Source organism: Eulemur rufifrons, chromosome 9 (genome assembly GCF_041146395.1).
Source record: "Eulemur rufifrons isolate Redbay chromosome 9, OSU_ERuf_1, whole genome shotgun sequence".
Classification (NCBI taxonomy): Eukaryota; Metazoa; Chordata; class Mammalia; order Primates; family Lemuridae; genus Eulemur; species Eulemur rufifrons.
Window position 1 is genome coordinate 13,799,378 of NC_090991.1, and position 17,548 is coordinate 13,816,925.

At 42.2% G+C, this 17,548-nt stretch overlaps 1 protein-coding gene across 1 annotated transcript; it reads right to left on the reverse strand.

The window, feature by feature from the left end:
* Window positions 1-15,985: 15,985 nt before the first annotated feature.
* LOC138392596 (olfactory receptor 3A10) lies at window positions 15,986-16,933 on the reverse strand. The gene has a single exon (XM_069483473.1). The coding sequence runs from the start codon at window positions 16,931-16,933 to the stop codon at window positions 15,986-15,988; it is 948 nt and encodes a 315-aa protein (XP_069339574.1).
* Window positions 16,934-17,548: the final 615 nt, after the last annotated feature.

A 17,548-nucleotide genomic window follows, 5' to 3' on the forward strand; every position in this document is an offset into this window, starting at 1 on the left:
GGTCTGTCTGCCACCACAGAGGGGGCACGGGCAGTGGTAAACAGGGGACCCCATCGCTGGCCCCCAGCAGTCTCTGTCCTTGGGGTTTCCATTCAGTTCCTTTAATCCACCCCCTTGCTGGCCAGCCCAGATTTGTCCCTTGATGGTATCCCAAATAACTTCCTCTTCAAGCACAGCCTTAACCCAAGACGAGCCCTCTCTATTCCAAGGGCCTCTTGCCCTCCTCCACTTTCTCTGTCAACTTCTCACTCATTTCACGTCAGTAATTTATTCAGCAGTCTTCACTGTTGTGCCTACTCCATGCCAGGCGGGTACTTGAGCACCAGGCGGGGATGGATTCGGAGATGAGTAAGGCGAAGTCAAAGAGCTCACTTTCCTATCTCGGTATCAGGCAACTGGCAAGGATTCCTAGACATCACCTCACCCAACACCCATGTCACAGTCAGGGAGAGAAATGCCCAGAGAACTGTGCCTGGAGTCACTCAGGGAGAAGCCCAGATTCGAATCTTGGACTCTGAATCCCCGCTGTGGTTCAGTCCATGTCCCCGTGCTGTCTGTGGCACACTGGCAGGTCCTTCTCATGCATCTCTCTCCCTCAGACACTTGGTGTGCCCACCTTGCCTTTTGGCCATGGTTATGGTGCTCCCTGCCAGCAAGTCTCCTGCCTGACGACTCACCTGCGAGCATGGCCGAGCTCAGCCTCCCACGGCAGGTATGGAGGCCGAGCTGCTCCCAGTAGAGGGAGAGCTACAGCAGGTATTCCCTGCAGAGGAAGATTCCCTTTAACAGACCAAGGTGGGAGGAGTGGCATGCAGGCTGGGAGCAGAGGGGTCGCACACTAATTAATTAACCAGGAAACTCCATGGAGAGCTACGGTGACCTCTGCAACTACTGGTCCCGTGAGGACCCCTCAGCCCTCAGCCAGCCTGGCTTCCCTTCTCCAGCCTACTAGAAAGACCGAGTGGGAGAAGGGGAATGGAGGCATCTGGGAACCCAGAATGGAGGTCGATGCCTCTCGGCGTGGTGACCAGCTGTGCTGGCCTCCCCTGCTCAGAGGCTGATGCAATCACTCCTCTGCCTCTTTCTAAGGAGGACAGCCCGAGAGGGCGGGGCTTATCAAAGATCCCACCGCCAGGTGACCCTGGCCTCTTCTCCGTGGCTTTCCCCACGCTGAACCTGCGACCTCACTGTGTGATTCCCCTGCTCAGAGAAGAGCTCTTCCTCCTGATGCCACTGTGAAATGGAGGGGGACCTAGATGCCCAGTCTCCCCAGGTGGGCCCCAGGCCCACCTCAGCCCCAGTGGTCCCATGGAACCTGGAAGTGGAGGGAGAGCAGGAGGGGCTGGAGTGGTGGCAGATTCCCCCCCCAGGACAGCAGGGTTGGGGTCACGGCTGAGCTTCACACCCCAGGCAGAGCTGCTCTTGGTGGACTTCAGGGTTGCTGCCTTCTGTCACGCCACGGCCCAGGTGGGAGACGCTCGGATCTCAGCCCCGTCCAGCTGGTTCCAGAGCAAGACGATTTCTGCTCCTTGTTCCAAAGCCTTTTGACTGTCCTGTCCTCCTCATTGACTCAGCAAAGCAGCCCTCCTGCGTCTGGAGGGGCCAACCTCATTTCTGAGGCTGGGCCAGTTTCTCCTGAGGACAGTCTCTCTCCTTTGCCCTTCCTCCATCTGGGTGTGCCTTTTAACACCTGTGGAACTGACGGTCGTGTCTCCCGGGATGAACTTCCCCAGCTTGACTATTCGTTCAATGGAAAACATTCGCTCAGCATCCATGGGGTGCCCAGCCCTGTTGATCTCCAAGGAGCGTCAGGAAAATCTTGGAACAAGAGAGATGTTCAAGTCGAGACTAGCTTTTGACCCTGGGCAAGTCACTTCTGCCCTCTGGGTCTCAGTTTCCCTGTTGGTAAATGGAGAGGGATGAACCAATGGCGTCTGGTGATTCCTTCATGTCTGAGGATGTGCGATGCTGAGGGTGCCCCTTTCACGGTTAGCGTTCAGGCTGGGAGCGAAGACTTGGGCACAGTTACAACCCTGGGCAGTAAGAGCCCGAGGGGCTCAGACTAGAAGCTGTGCCTGTGGCTTGGGTGTTCAGGGAGCACTTCTGGGAGGAAATGGGCTTTAAACCAAGCAGAAGAATGGGGGGATTTGGGCATGTGCCAAGTATCTGGGAAACACAGTTTATGCAGAGGGGTCATAGGAAAATACAAGGGAAGGGAACAGTTTTGAGTAGGGATGTCCTGGCATCATTCTGCCCTGACTAGCTGGGAGACTTGGAAGAAGTTACTCCTATTTCTGTACCTCAGTGTCTCACCTGGAAAATGGGAAAATAGTAGAACCTGCTTCATAGGGATGCTGTGAGGACCAGGCGAGTTGAGGAGCAGACAGCCCATTGAGCACTGCACAGCTCACAGCAGACACTTGCTACAGGGTGGCTGTTCTGTTATTGTCCCTCTGCTGGTCCTACTGTGTGCTAGGTGTGTTAGGGTTTGCTCTATTTTTCTTCACTCTCCTGATTTGCATTTTTTTTCTTTTGAGAAGAAGCCGCTGTGAATATCCACTCCCCTGACAAGCATGAAATGAATGTCAGTCAACAGTAAAAAGCACTATCTTCACGTTGCTAGTAACTCTTTCAAATCCCTGAGAATGTCCCTCTTGTTACAGCATGTGGGAACGCAGGGTTCTCTGTACCGTGTTTCTGCTGTTTAACAAAGCTAAGTACCACCGCACAATGAAAGCATGGTTACCGCGGACTCACGGCAAGAACAAAAAGAAATGGATTCGGCAGAGGCTTGCCGGCTGTGCATTCCTCAGGCATGCTTTTCTGTTTCCTTTTTTTTTCTTGTGGTAAAATGCACATGACATAAAATTCACCAGCTTCACCATTTTTTAAGTGTATAGTTTAGTGTATTAAGTACTGTTGTTCTTTTTAGAGTTATTTTTTCTTAAAAAAGAAAAATGTTCTTGCTTTTTTCCCCCTTCGTATCTTTAAAGTTTCTTTATTTTATTTCTTCTTTTCCCATTCTAAGGGAAATACATACCTGTTATAACAAATGAGATGCACAGGGATGTGTAAAGATAAAAATTAATCTCCCCCGACCTCCCCCACATTCCACCTCCATGAGGTAATCAGTGTTGACAGCGGCTTCCATACCTTTCCCCCCACTCACACAAACTGCATCTGTCTGTCTGTCTATCCACTATGTGTCTATTTTTCTAATCTACCACCATCTACCCATACACATACACACACATATGTACATACATACATACATATAAAGTTCTCCAAAGTATACTTTCTCAGTATAAAAAGAAAATAATACAGCAAATATATAGAAATATTGGCAAAGAATTTTATATTCTAGCAAAGCAAATGTTTTCATTTGTATTTCTTCTCTTCCAGTATCCACATAATGCTGAGCATTTTCTTTTTTTTTTTTTTTTTTCATTTTCAACCACAAACTTTAAGTGAAGAAAATTACCCACATGGCATTCGTGCTCATGACTACAGTGTCCCATGAAGTGGACATGCCACAGGTTATTTAAGCATCATAGTAATCTTGAACAAATTGTTAAGGAAGGTATATCAATTTAGGCTTTTTTTGTCCTTGAAGCTTTCCTAGGACCTCAGAGACAAAATCCAGTGTCAAAGAGGTGAACCTTTCTGTAACCCCTGACAACTGTGTGAAGGAATTCACCCAGCAAACTTTTTATTAATTACACTACCATTAGCAATGGTTGAACATGCCTCCTCCTCACTGTGAAATATTTTTTTAATATTAATTTTTCTTTTTGTGATATTTTGCTCTGTGGAAAACATAACCTGTCTTCATTTCCTTGCTTGTTAAGTACATTTACCTACAATCACATGAGATGTAGCTGTGCTTGCCTGGCTTTGCCTGCCTACTTCCAGGACAATGTAGTCAACTCGAAAGCAGGGTTTTGGCCGTGCTCCTGGAAAAGTAATAAGCTATTAGATAAGACTCTTAATGTTTGTATTTTTCTATAGTGTAAACCATTTAAAATAAGTTCTATTTTTATATTAGCATATGTATAATTCTCAGACAAATAAGTGAATATGAGATGAATGGTATGAAGTTTCACATGAGTTTGAACTGACTTGTAATTTGCAAAGATATATACCACACCATGTGAACACAAAGAGTATATATGTACCTATATAATCAAATTGCAATGTAATAAATCTAAACCTTTGAATAATTGTGATGTTCTTATTTCCTCCTGAAGTACCAAAGTGAGAAGTTACACTCTGTCAACAATTATTAGCATTGTTATTATTTTTTTATTATTTTTAATTATTATTTTTTTGAGACAGAGTCTCACTCTGTTGCCTGGGCTAGAGTGCCATGGTGTCAGCCTAGCTCACAGCAACCTCAAACTCCTGGGCTCAAGCGATCCTCCTGCCTCAGCCTCCTGGGTAGCTGGGACTACAGCTGGAAAAAAAAAATGAAGACAACGTTAGAATGTATTTTCTGTCAGAATTTTTCTTCCTAGGGCTTTCTTCATCTACAAAATGAAAATTCTAACATTTGTAGGACTTTTTATTGTAAAGGTTAAATGAGATAATTTATGTAAAGCTTAGTCTCTGGCTGGTCTCTAAATGAATGGAAATAAATGGGAGTTGTTGTTGTTATTATGTAACAATAGTAAAGCCATACTGACTTAGGAATGGAAGAATTTAGGATGGAAGGGAAAACCCATACCATAAACACATTTTTCTACTTATAATAATTTAATATGTGTATAAATTAAGCATCACAAATCAGTGGGGGTGGGGTGGGGAATGGATTATTCAATAAATAGTGTTGAGAGTATTGATTGTCTATTTGGAAAAACCCCTCCTGGATACATATATTATAAAAAATGCATCAAAATAAAGGCAGGATGGATGAATATTCTAGGCACAAAAGCAAAGGAAGAAGGCACAAAGGAAAAAAGATCAATAGGTTTGATTACATAATACCCAAAGTGATTTACAAATTCAATGTAATCCCCATCAAAATACATCATATTTCACAGATCTAGGAAAATTAATTCTATGCTTTGTTTGGAACCAGAAAAGAGCCCAAGTAGCCAAAGCAATCCAAAGTGAAAAGAATAAATCTAGTGGCATCGCATTACCAGACTTCAAACTATACTACAAGGATATAGTAACCAAAACAGCATGGTATTGGTACAAAAATAGAGTCATAGACCAATGGAACAGAATAGAGAACCCAAATACAAAACCATCCACCTACAGCCACCGATCTTCAACAAAGCAGACAATAATGCACACTGGGGAAATGAAGCCCTATTCAATAAATGGTCCTGGGAAAACTGGATAGCACATGCAGAAGAATAAACCAGGACTCCTATCTCTCACCACTCACAAAAATTCATTCAAGATGGATAAAAGATTTAAATGTAAGACATGAAACCCTAAGAATTCTAGAGCAAAATGTAGGAAAAACTCTTCTAGATATTGGCCTAGGCAAAGAATTTATGAATAAGACCCCAATGGCAATCACAGCAACAACAAAAATGAATAAATGGAATTTGATTAAACTAAAAAGCTTCTGCACAACAAAGGAAATAATCAACACAGCAAATAGACAACCTACAGAATGGGAGAAAATATTCACAAGCTATATATCCAATAAAGGGCCAATATCCAGAAGCTATGAAGAACTCAAGCAAATTAGCAAGAAAAAACAAACAGCCCCATTAAAAAGTGGGCAAAACACATGAACAGAAGCTTTTCAAAAGAAGATAGACAAATGGCCAATAAACATATGAAAAAATGCTCAACATAACTAATCATCAGGGAAATGCAAATTAAAACCACAATGAAATATCACCTGACCCCTGTTAGAATGACTTTTATTAAATTAAAAAGCTTCTGCACAGCCAAAGAAACAGTCACGAGAATAAACAGACCACCTACAGAATGGGAAAAAATTTTCGCATACTACACATCAGATAAAGGACTGATAACAAGAATCTATTTAGAACTCAGGAAAATCAGCAAGAAAAAAATCAAACAACCCTATCAAAAAGTGGCCAAATGACATGAATAGAAATTTCTCAAAAGAAGATATAAGAATGGCTAACAAACATATGAAAAAATGCTCAACATTCCTAATCATCAGAGAAATGCAAATCAAAACCACAATGAGATATCACTTAACTCCAGTGAGAATGGTCTTTATCAAAAAGTCCCAAAACAACACATGTTGGCGTGGATGTGGAGAGACAGGAACACTCATACACTGCTGGTGGGACTGCAAACTAGTGCAACCCCTGTGGAAAGCATTATGGAGATATCTTAAACAGATTCAAGTAGACCTACCATTCGATCCAACAATCCCATTATTGGGCATCTACCCAAAGGAACAAAGGTCATTCTATAACAAAGACACATGTACCCGAATGTTTATAGCAGCACAATTCACAATTGCAAGGATGTGGAAACAACCCAAATGCCCATCAATTCATGAATGGATTAGTAAACTGTGGTATATGTATACCATGGAGTATTGCTCAGCTATAAGAAATAACGGAGATACGACATCTCTATGGTTCTCCTGGAGAGAGTTGGAGCCCATTATATTAAGTGAAGTATCCCAAGAATGGAAAAACAAGCATCACATGTACTCACTAGGAAATTGGTTTCTCTGATAATCACCTAAATTCACATCTGGGAATGATACCAATTGGATATCAGACTGAGGTGGGGGGGGGAGGGGATGTGTGTATGCCTACATGATGAGTGCGTTGCGCACCGTCTGGGGAATGGTCACGCTTGAAGGTGCTGACTTGGGGAGGAGGGGGATGCGAGGAGGGGATGGGTATATACCTACATGATGAGTGCAATGCGCACTGTCTGGGGAATGGACACGCCCGGAGCTTTGAATTGGGGGGACAGGCGGTACATGGGCAACGTATGTAACCTGAACTTTTGTATCCCCCATAATAAGCTGAAATAAAAAAAAAAAAAAAGAAAAACAACAGATGTTGGTGTGGATGAAAAGGAAAGGGAACACTTATACACTGTTGGTGGAACTGCAAATTAGTACAGCCTCTATGGAAAACAATATGGAGATTGCTCAAAGAACTAAAAGTAAACCTATCATTCGATCAGCAATCCCACTGGGCATCTACCCAAAGGAAAAAAAAAAAAGTTATTTTATCAAAAAGACAACCTGCGCTTGAATGTTTATTGCAGCACAATTCACAATTGCAAAGATGTGGAAGCAACGCAAGTGCCATCAGTTCGCGAGTGGATTAACAAAATGTGGTGTACATACAGCATGGAGTACTATTCAGCCATAAAAAGGATGAATTAATGCCTTTTGCAATAATTTCGATGGAACTGGAGACCATTCTCCTAAGTGAAGTATCACCAGAATGGGGAAAAAAAACCCACCACTGTACTCACTTTTAAACTGGAACTAACCAATGAGCACACATGTGCACAGAGGAATGGGAAACTTAGTGGAAATCAAGCAGGGGGGAGGAAGAGGAAGGGAGGGGCAAAAGCCTACCTAATGGGTACAATGAACACTATGTGGGTGATGAGCACACTTGTAGCTGTGACTCGAGCATTACAAAAGCAATCCATTTAACCAAAGACATTTGTGCCTTTTTAATACTTTGAAATAAAAAATTTAAAAAAGAATGAATCATCTTCCCCTTTACAGCTACTCTCTGGCAATAGAATACTCTATATTCCTTAAAGATATTAATATTGCCTTGAAACAGTCAATACCTGATCTTCTCATAAAGGGAAAAAAAATTGTCTTTTCTAGGACAAATATTTTATAGTTTGTTTGGATTACAAATGAAGCTTGAAAAAGACCTGAACAAAAATTTTGCTGAAGACACGGGTCATTTTTCTAGTGAAGGAGTGAATGGGTCTATTATTTTTGCCAAACATATTCCTCAATGAGATAAAAAAGCTTTGTTGAAAAAATTCCAACCTGAAAAATGAAAAAAAAAAAGATTTGACACTACATAAACATTTCTTAAAACTTATGAAAATTTACCCAAGATAAAAGGCAAAAAACAAACCTGGAGAAATATTTGCATAAAATATGAAAAGGTTAATATTTTTACCCTGTAAAGATCTATTAGAAATGCATACAAAAACATCAAGATATTGGTGGATAAATAAGCCAAGAACATAAAGGCAATTTAAAAAGGGACAAATGGAAATATAGTTAACAGCAGAAAATATTCAGCTTCACTAGTAAGCAGAAAGAACGAAGCAAAATTATTATGCACTTTTACCTCTCAAATTAGCAGTGATCAGAAATAATTAATACTTACGATGATATGGTGAAATGGACTTGGATCATTTCTAAATGGGAACAAAGATCATGTTAAGTGAAATAAACCAAGCACAGACAAATATTGCATGTCCTCACTCACATGCAGGAGCTAAAAAAGTGGATCTCATGAAGACAGAGAGTAGAATGGTGGTTACCAGAGGCTGGGAAGGGGAGGCAGGAGGAGCGATGAAGAGAAGGTGATTAATGGGTACAATATACTGTTTGAAAGAAGAAATAAGACCTAGTGTTAGATAGATCAGTAGGGTGATTGCAGTTTACAATAACCTGTTACACATTTCAAAATAGCTAGAAGAGAAACATTGGAATGGTTCTAGTATAAAGAAAAGAAAAATATTTAAGGTGATGGATATACTAAGTACACTGACTTGATCTTTCCAAATTATATGACTGTATTAAATTATCACATGTACTCCTAAACTATATACATCTATTATGCATCAATTTACAAAAAGCACTATGTTGGAAAGAAAACAATAAATGGAGACAAAGCTGTCACCTCCTGTTGGTAGATAGTTTGGTAATATGTATTCAGCGTCCTAAAATATTTATATCTTATATTAAAATATCTCCTTCATAAGAGTAAAAACAACTATTACATATTTAGAAAACTTAATAAAAAGGCAGAAACTCTAATTTTTAAAAGACTATAAAAGTCTTCTCTAGAAATAACACTTGAATAAATGGATAGGTCATACCATGTCCCTATCTGGAAAGACCCAATATTGTAAAGCTGTCAGTTCTTCCAAAATCATATAAATTAACACAGTTCCAATTAAAATTCTAGTGAGCAAAACAATTCCATACATAAACTGAAAGAGAAAACATGTGAAACTAATCAAAAACATTTGGGAGGAAAGAGAATACTGAGGGGAAATTTCCAGAATGAGACGCAAATGTGTATTATAAAACTACAGCGATTGAAACATTGTGATACTGACACAGAATGATGTGACAGAATATAAAGTTCAGAAGGAGATATGATGTATATAAATGTATCTAAACATTTCATATTTGATAAAAGGAGGCACTTCAAAGAATTTGGAACAATCCTTGGATACATGGTATAGAGTTAAAAAAATAAAGTCATATCCCTATATCACATCATGTACTAAAATGAATTTGGATATAAAAATATAAAAAATAAAATAATAGAAATAGTAAAAAATATAAATATTTATATAAACTTGAGATGGAGAAAACAGTTTTGAGTGTGACTGTAAAGAGAAATCATAAAATAAAATGCTTATATACTTGACTACATAATATAAAAAAGTCTGTAGATCAAAAACAACATTAGCGTGAATGATAGACAAATTTAGTAAGGAAAATATTTGCAGCATTTACCACAAAGAGTTAATACTTGTATTAATATGAGAAGAAAAAATCTCAACCTCACTCACAATATAGAAAAATGCAAACTCAAATAGCAACAGGAAATAGTGATTTGCTGATCACATCGTAAAGTTGTTTTAAAATTATAATACCTAGGGTTGGTTAGAGTTAGGAAAGTGGACCTCTCACATTGAATTGGTAGGAAAGTCAAATGGTACGTCTGTCTGGTGGACAGTTTGACAATGTTTGCAAAAGTGTTGAAAATATACATATACATATGGTCCACTCAAGGAAACAGCTGTGCAAAGACATGTCAAACTGTTGCTCTTAATAGTGAAAAACTGGAAACAACCTAAAGGGTCAAGATAGGAGGTTGGGCCAGGCATGGTGGCTCACACCTCTAATCCTAGCACTCTGGGAGGCCGAGGCGGGAGGATCGCTTGAGCTCAGGAGTTTGAGACCAGCCTGAGCAAGAGGGAGACCCTGTCTCTCTCTACTAAAAATAGAAAAATCAGCCTGGCATTGTGGCGTGCACCTGTATATCCCAGCTACTCGGGAGGCTGAGGCAGGAGGCTCGCTTGAGCCTCGGAGTTTGAGGTTGCTGTGAGCTAGGCTGACGCCACGGCACTCTAGCCCGGGCAACAGAGTGAGACTCAAAAAAAAAAAAGGTGGGAGTTGATTAAAGAAATCATGATACAACTATAAAATGATATAGCCATTGCAAACAATAATGCAGATGTACTTATTAATATAGAATTAAAAATAAACAGGCTGTGTTAGGAAGAAGAGCGGAAGAACAAGAGAGTTCTGGGGTGTGAAGGAGCGTGAGACATGCAATACCAAGAAGCACAGGAAGGGGAGGCGAGTGTTCCCAGGCAGCCGACTCATGCCCAGGCCTTCTTGCTTTGAACACATCTTCCTGCTAGTCACACTTGGCTAATGAGTCTTGCTAACGAAGATACTGAAACCACCCATCATTAATTGGCCTCCTCCGCTCTCTAAGGTCCCAGTTTCTTTCAGACTGAGGAGCAGAAAGAAAGTAAACCTTTTCCTGGGTGTGGCTTCCCTCTGGCCTTATTAGCAGAGATGCAGAAGACAATCAGCAAATCCCCAGCCTTCCCTCAGCCCCCTAGGCCACACTACCCTGAGCTCTCATCTGGGAGCTAATTAGAGGATGCTGTCTGTGGAACTTGTGGGGACTTCATCCCCCGATCCTGGCCCTGGCTGTCTCTGTGGGAACCTTCTTTCCAAGAGTTGCTAGATAGGTGTCTCCCGAGGCCCTGCTGAGCAGGGGAAGTTGCCAAAGTTTATCAATTGTTGTCTCTTGTCTAATACACCAAAAAATACTGGCGTGTTTGGGGACCCAAGAGATTAATCATGCTCCCTTCCATTGTGGGGGAGGAGGGGACAGGCAGCTTTTGCATGTCTGAGTCCTTTGCTGGCATATTCAAGGGACATGAGGGCTAGTGTGTTACAGAAGGCATAGGGCTGGAGTTTTGGGGGTTGGGGGTAAATCTGTGCTCTGGTCCTTACTAGAGAGAGGGCACAAACTCTAGAAATATGGTAATTCCTTCAACTCAAAACCCAATGGAATTTTAACATCTTCTATGCTATACTTGTCAATTCAATAATTCTGTATCTCAATCACTTAATGCTCAGGATAATCATTTGAAGTGCATGTTATGATTTCATAGGTGAGAAAACTGGGGCCCAAAGAGAAGAGCTGACCTGCCCCATGTCACAGTCAGCACGGAGTAGTTTTAGCCCAGAATCAGGTCTCTTAACTTCTCACTCCAATGCTGTCTTCACTTGACCACAGCTGACTTAATGCAACAAGGTGCATGGGCATCCCAGATTGCTGCCTGCCCCATAGAAGATGCGGGATTCATATTTACCTTCCTTTATAGTCTAGCCTGGACAACTACCTGTAAATACCAAACAAAGGTTTGAACACTCTTAGGGCCCTGATATTTTTATGTTCCCAGATTCTACAAATATAAACTCTTAAAAACAAGGTTAAATATTTTCTGGCTGATGTTCCAAGACTCTTTCCCAAGCTCCCTTCTTTCTCTTTCAATTATTGGTACCTCTCAGGCCTTCACATCTCTGCCTGGCTCACTGCTACCACCTCCGATTTGAGCATCTCTCCAGTTGCTGAAGCCCAAGAACCAGCTTCTGCCCATCAGAGATCCACTGTGCACGAGTCATTCCTGGGTTCATCCATCCTGTTCAGCTCCATTGCCTGCCCCTTGCATTGCCTATCGTCCCTTAATCCCCCTCGCCTTTGGCATCCTGTGTGAACCTGAATATTTGTCACGTACTAGGTGAATGAAAAAAGCCTGAGATGCTTGGAAGGAACTAATTTTCAGATAAAGAATCAAGACTTTAAAAGATCTGTACTCTACAGCAGTAGAGGCTAGATTAGAACCTGGGTCTTCATGTATCATGTTTAGGGCTTTCTTCCTTCCATGGCTGCCTTTTGCATTTCTGAGACACATTGCACCTACAGTCAGTATTGCTCTGTTTAGTTTTGAATTCTTCAGTGATTAACTAGAGGCAGGGAGGGAGACAAAGACACCCGGCTGGGCTGTGGCACTTGGAGGCTGCTCCACCTTCTACCTCCATGGCCTCCGGCAAGTCACTGAGCCTGTCTGTACCTTTCATTTGTGAGGATAAAAAAGTGAGGATAATAAAAGCTGGCCTTCTTACTCTCCAATCCTGGCCCTGGTTGTCACTGTGGATGACATTCAACTGTACTGTTGTAAAATCTAAATGAAAACGTAGATTTTATAAAATAAATAAATAAATAAATAAATTTGGAAATAATGTACAGTACTTCCTCTCCCATGTTTTTTGCCCAATAAGTTATCGGTTCACATTAAATTTCTACATTCATAAGGAAGTACAATATCATCATGTACCTAAAGACAAGAATATGAATATTTGTAAGAAGCAATAAAAACAATTCAGTCAGTATATGATATGAGATTTTAACCTTTTCTTATTTCCTAGGATTTCCCTGCTGATTAAACCTAGAGACAACACTAAGGTTTCTGTTAAGACAATGTAATGTTATTACATTTTAGATTACTTAATAAAGTTAACCATAAAGGCAAAAAAAAAAAAAAAAAAGAAAACGTAGATTTTAGAGTGCTTTGTAGATAACGTTATGTGCTAATAGAATCATAGGAGAAAACAGATGACTGTTATCTTTCTCCTGAGTCCTAATAGCTCCTTTCTCGGTCCTGGACACCTGGGAAGGCTCTGGGTCGTAGGTTGCATGTGGGAGAAGGAGGTATTGTTGAGATGTGTGAAGTCATCTCCAAGTACACATATGTAGATGTCCAAAGTGCATAAATGACATCTGCTGAGCTTGACAGATGTGTTCTGAACATCCTCAAAGGTTCTCAAGTGTGCTGAGGACTGATAATGTCTGAAACAAGTTTCTTTGGATATGAGCTATCTGAAGTTAGGGTGGCTGAACCAAAATATTACTAGAAGTTCCTTTTAGTGTCAGGGGTCCATGAGCCTATTATATATCCGTATCAATCACATATCTGTTCCAACTGAGGTTAGTCACTACCTTTGACTGGAATTAGATAAAAATATTCAAAACTAAGCAACAGGGCAGGGGTGCTGGGAGGAAGGGATGATGGTGGTGCAAGATGAAGGTTGGTGTGGAATGGAGGCTGAGATTTCAATCTTCAGGGCCAGGAGATGAGGGTGAGACCATCCACTAGGGGTATTCCCTTAAGTAAAGATAATGACTTATATTCTGGCTCGTAACGCAGAAGCGGGAGATGGACAAGACGACCAATGACTACCTCACGTCTCTTCCAGGCTTCTGAATCTTGATCAAGCGAACACCATGGCCTTTTATTGGATGGATGGACCAACTTACTAGTTTCCTCAAAGGTGAGGCTGACAGAAGACACTTTGAAGGCTGGAGAGAAAGTACCACAGGCCACTCACCCCCACATTTTCACCATTAGCACTTTAAAAAATTTGTTTATTTTTTTAAATTATAGAACTCAGTGAAAAACTTCAAATAATACCAAAGGAAACAGAGTAAAAACTGTAAGCCCTTCTCCATGTCCCACTACCCTCCCAGTTCTTTCCCCTCCACAGAGGGAGTCACCGTGCACAGTTGGGTGTCGTCCTCCAGGACTTTCCCCCCATACCCGTGTGGCATCGTCAGCACTTTCTACATTTAGCAATATGTGCTGTATCTCTTCGTGTCAACAAAGTCACTCTTCTTTTTAAACAAGAAATAGGCTTTTTATTAAAATTATTTACACAAAGCACGAATTATTTATTTATATATAGCAGAGCTAGAAACTATTCACTTTAAAACATGAATTAAGAAAAGACAAACACTTTGGCGTAACTTATGACCCTCTCTTTATTATTATCCCGCCTCCCTGTGATACGCTCCCAGTCCTTGCATATTACAGGATGTGCTAATTGAATGCTCTCTCTCTAATTTTTTGCAAGAAGGAGGCACTTCCTTGGTTTTAGTTTCAGGCATTTTTTGTTTGTTTGTTTTGTTTTGTTTTTTGAGAAGAAATCATACCGCAGTTCATGCACAAAGTCACGGAGCTTCTCCCTTTTATGTCAAATTCAATGATTATCTTTATTTCATCAGAAGATTTCTCTTTTAAAAACATTTCCCTTTATATTTTTTATAACATGCTAATCTTGGGTCCTTTAGGGTATTTTGAAAACATCTAGCAGTCTCACTGACAAATTTCTGTTCATAGGTCATGCTTTCTGTTATCAGTTATTCCACAGATTGCTTGAGCATCAGTTGTCTGCTTAACTCTGCTGGGTTTTTAGAGGACACCGTATAAGACACGAATCCTGTCCTTAAGGAGCTTATAATCTGATCGGAGAGAACAAAAGAAGCTGCAAGGAACACAGAAAAGGGTATGATGGTGTAGTGCTGTGCAGGCCTCACTCTTTCAAGGAGACTGCAAACCATGAACACAAGTAAAGGGATTCACGAGTCACCTATGTGAGTGGCTGCAGTCGAGAGAGGAGGGTTGAGTGGAGAGGCCAGGAAGGAATGATGGAGGGCCTTGCACCCCTGAAGACAGTCTAGATTTGATATGGTGGAAATCAGAAAGAAAGAAATTGGTGGCCTGTGGAGGATGAAATGACACGGGGCAGACATTGTTCCAGGGGATTAATGGGGAAGCGTAGACAGCACTGTTGGGAGGAGCCCAGAGCTCAGAGGATGCTGCAGGAGCCTTGATGGGACCGCATGGGGCCTGACTGGGAGGCAGCTGTCTGCCAGAGGACAAGAGTGCGACAAGGGTTAGAGAGCCCAACAAAATTTGCACTGGGACCCAGTGCATGGCTGGATTTGGAGCATGACTATGGATACTCTGTTTGGTTGGGAAATATTGTCAGGCACCTTAAGGTTCCCTGCTGTCCTTGTGAAATAATTAACAAGCATGTCAGGTGAGGTCAGTCTCTCAGACTTGCAATTTCTTGGCCAGGAAATGCCTGAAGTGGTTCACAGAAAAAATTGTAGAAATGGCCACTATAATGCATGACATGTATATTAAACAGAATGCCCAATATAAATCGATGCATTTTGCCATTAAAAATAAAACTTACTACTTCTTAACACTTCTTCTTATGAAGCACACGATGGGTGATACAGGCTCAAGTTTCTGGTGGAGAGGCTGTGAGAATCAGCCCAGGCACAGACAGGTACTTATGTTGTGCCTACTGATGAGTAGTAGGGAAGGGAACACTGGTTTTGGGAAAAGGTGTTTGATGATGTGGTTCTGACAAAGGTGCTGGCAGGGTGCTCTAGCAGGTACCAACACCTTGCTCCTGGGGTCTGTCAAACCCAAATTTAACCTCCCAGACCTATTTCTTAAAGTAGAATCTTTAAAAAATCTGACCCACATTCTGGTACAAATACACTTTATCTAAAAAGTGGACCACACATTTTGTTTTTATTAACATTTTAAATATATTTCTATTGAACAGTCATTAAATTTAAAAAAACACAAAATAGTTTTTCTCCCATTTCCTGACCCACATCATAATTTTCTCCCATCTATCTTTAATTCATTTTCTATCAGCAGCTTAGATACTCTCTTACCTAACCTCTAGCCTTTCTCCCCAGTCCAAGGCAAATCATATGCTACCCTGACCAATACTGTCTACTTTCCTCCCACTCCTCGACCCAACCCTGAAAATTTCCCCTGCCCATATCCAGGCCTTCAGCATAAGAAAGTCTGGGGCGTGCTCAGGAAGGGCGGGGCATTCTGATGTCCCATCTTCTCATGTTGGGGACCTCTTCCCCGTCAGCACCCTCTTCAGGGCGCCCTGCACGTCAGGGTTCCGGAGGCTGTAAATGACCGGGTTCAGCATGGGACTGAGGATAGTGCTAAGGATCCCAATCCCCTTGTCCTTGTCCGAGGCTGAGATGGAGCCCAGACGCATGTAATTGAAGAAGCCAGTTCCATAGAAGATACAGACCACAGTGAGGTGAGAGCCACACGTGAAGAAGGCCTTCTTCCTCCCCTCAGCCGAGCGGATTCGCAACACTGCAGCTGCGACGTGGGCATAGGACACTGAGATCAGGATCATGGGGACCACGCCCATGAAGGTGGCCCCCACAAAAAGCAGCTGCCCGTTGAGGTGGATGCTGGAGCAGGAGAGCTGGGAAAGAGGTGGGAAGTCACAGTAGAAGTGGTTGACCACGTTAGGGCCGCAGAAGTGAAGCATAGACACGGCCACTGTGTGAGTCAGAGCATTGATGAGGGAGACAGTGCAGCAAATGCCCACCAGGGCACCCTGGACTTCACGGCTCATGCGAGTGCTGTAGGTAAGGGGCTGGCAGATGGCCAGGTAGCGGTCATAGGCCATGGCTGTCAAGAGGTGACAGTCCACCCCAACCAGGAGGTGGAAGAAGAAGAGCTGTGAAATGCAGCCAGCATAGGGAACTCGGCACTGGTGGGCCAGGAGACACGCCAGCATGGGAGGAACGGTGACAGTGATGCACCCGATGTCCAGCAGAGACAGGTTCCCTAGGAAGTAGTACATGGGAGTGTGGAGTTTGGGCTCCACAAAGATGGCAGCCAGGATGCTGATATTGCCCCCAACTGTGATGACATAGGCAAGGAGGAAGATGGGAAAAAGGATGGGTTTTAGTCTTATATTCTCGGTCAGGCCAAGAAGGATGAACTCAGTGACAGTTGTCCTGTTTCCCCAAGCACCTGGCTCCATAGGCCACTGCTGAGAGCTGTTGCAGCAGGAGATGACTTGAAGCTGTCAAAAGAGAGAGTGACACAGAATCTGTGTCTACTGGGTGCTAGAGTGATACGGCATGGACACCTACCAACTGTAATGAACACCAGCCTCGAGCTTGGCCAGGCTCCTGAAGGCCCTACCACGCCAGACATTAACCCTCCAGTTGCTGGTTCAGGGAGAGAGCCAGGGGATGCCACAGAAGGGGCCAGGGCGGAGGGAAGTACTGTGGCAACTCAGGTCAGCTGTTATTTACCAACATGGTAGGAAGTGTTTCAGTATTTTAACAACTGTTAAGGTCTTATCAGTGACTGAATAGCATCTCTGACTAGCTCAGTGAGTACAGGAACATATGAGGTTCTAGAAAGCACAATATATGGAGCAACATAAAAGCAGAGTAGGAGGACAAGAGCCCATGAAATCAACAGAGATACAAAAGAGACTGAGGAAAGAGAGGAGCAAGGAGTAGGCCAAAGGACAGAAATACAGAGAAGCTAACAATTGAAGGTGTGAAGGCAATTTAAGAGAGTATTAACAACATTTTTGAAGTGTATACTGTGAGTATTACATTAAACACATCATATTTATTTTCTC

Bases quoted from the DNA above. Each gene is read 5' to 3' on its own strand.
- LOC138392596 (XM_069483473.1), bottom strand. From the start codon at position 16,933: ATGGAGCCAGGTGCTTGGGGAAACAGGACAACTGTCACTGAGTTCATC.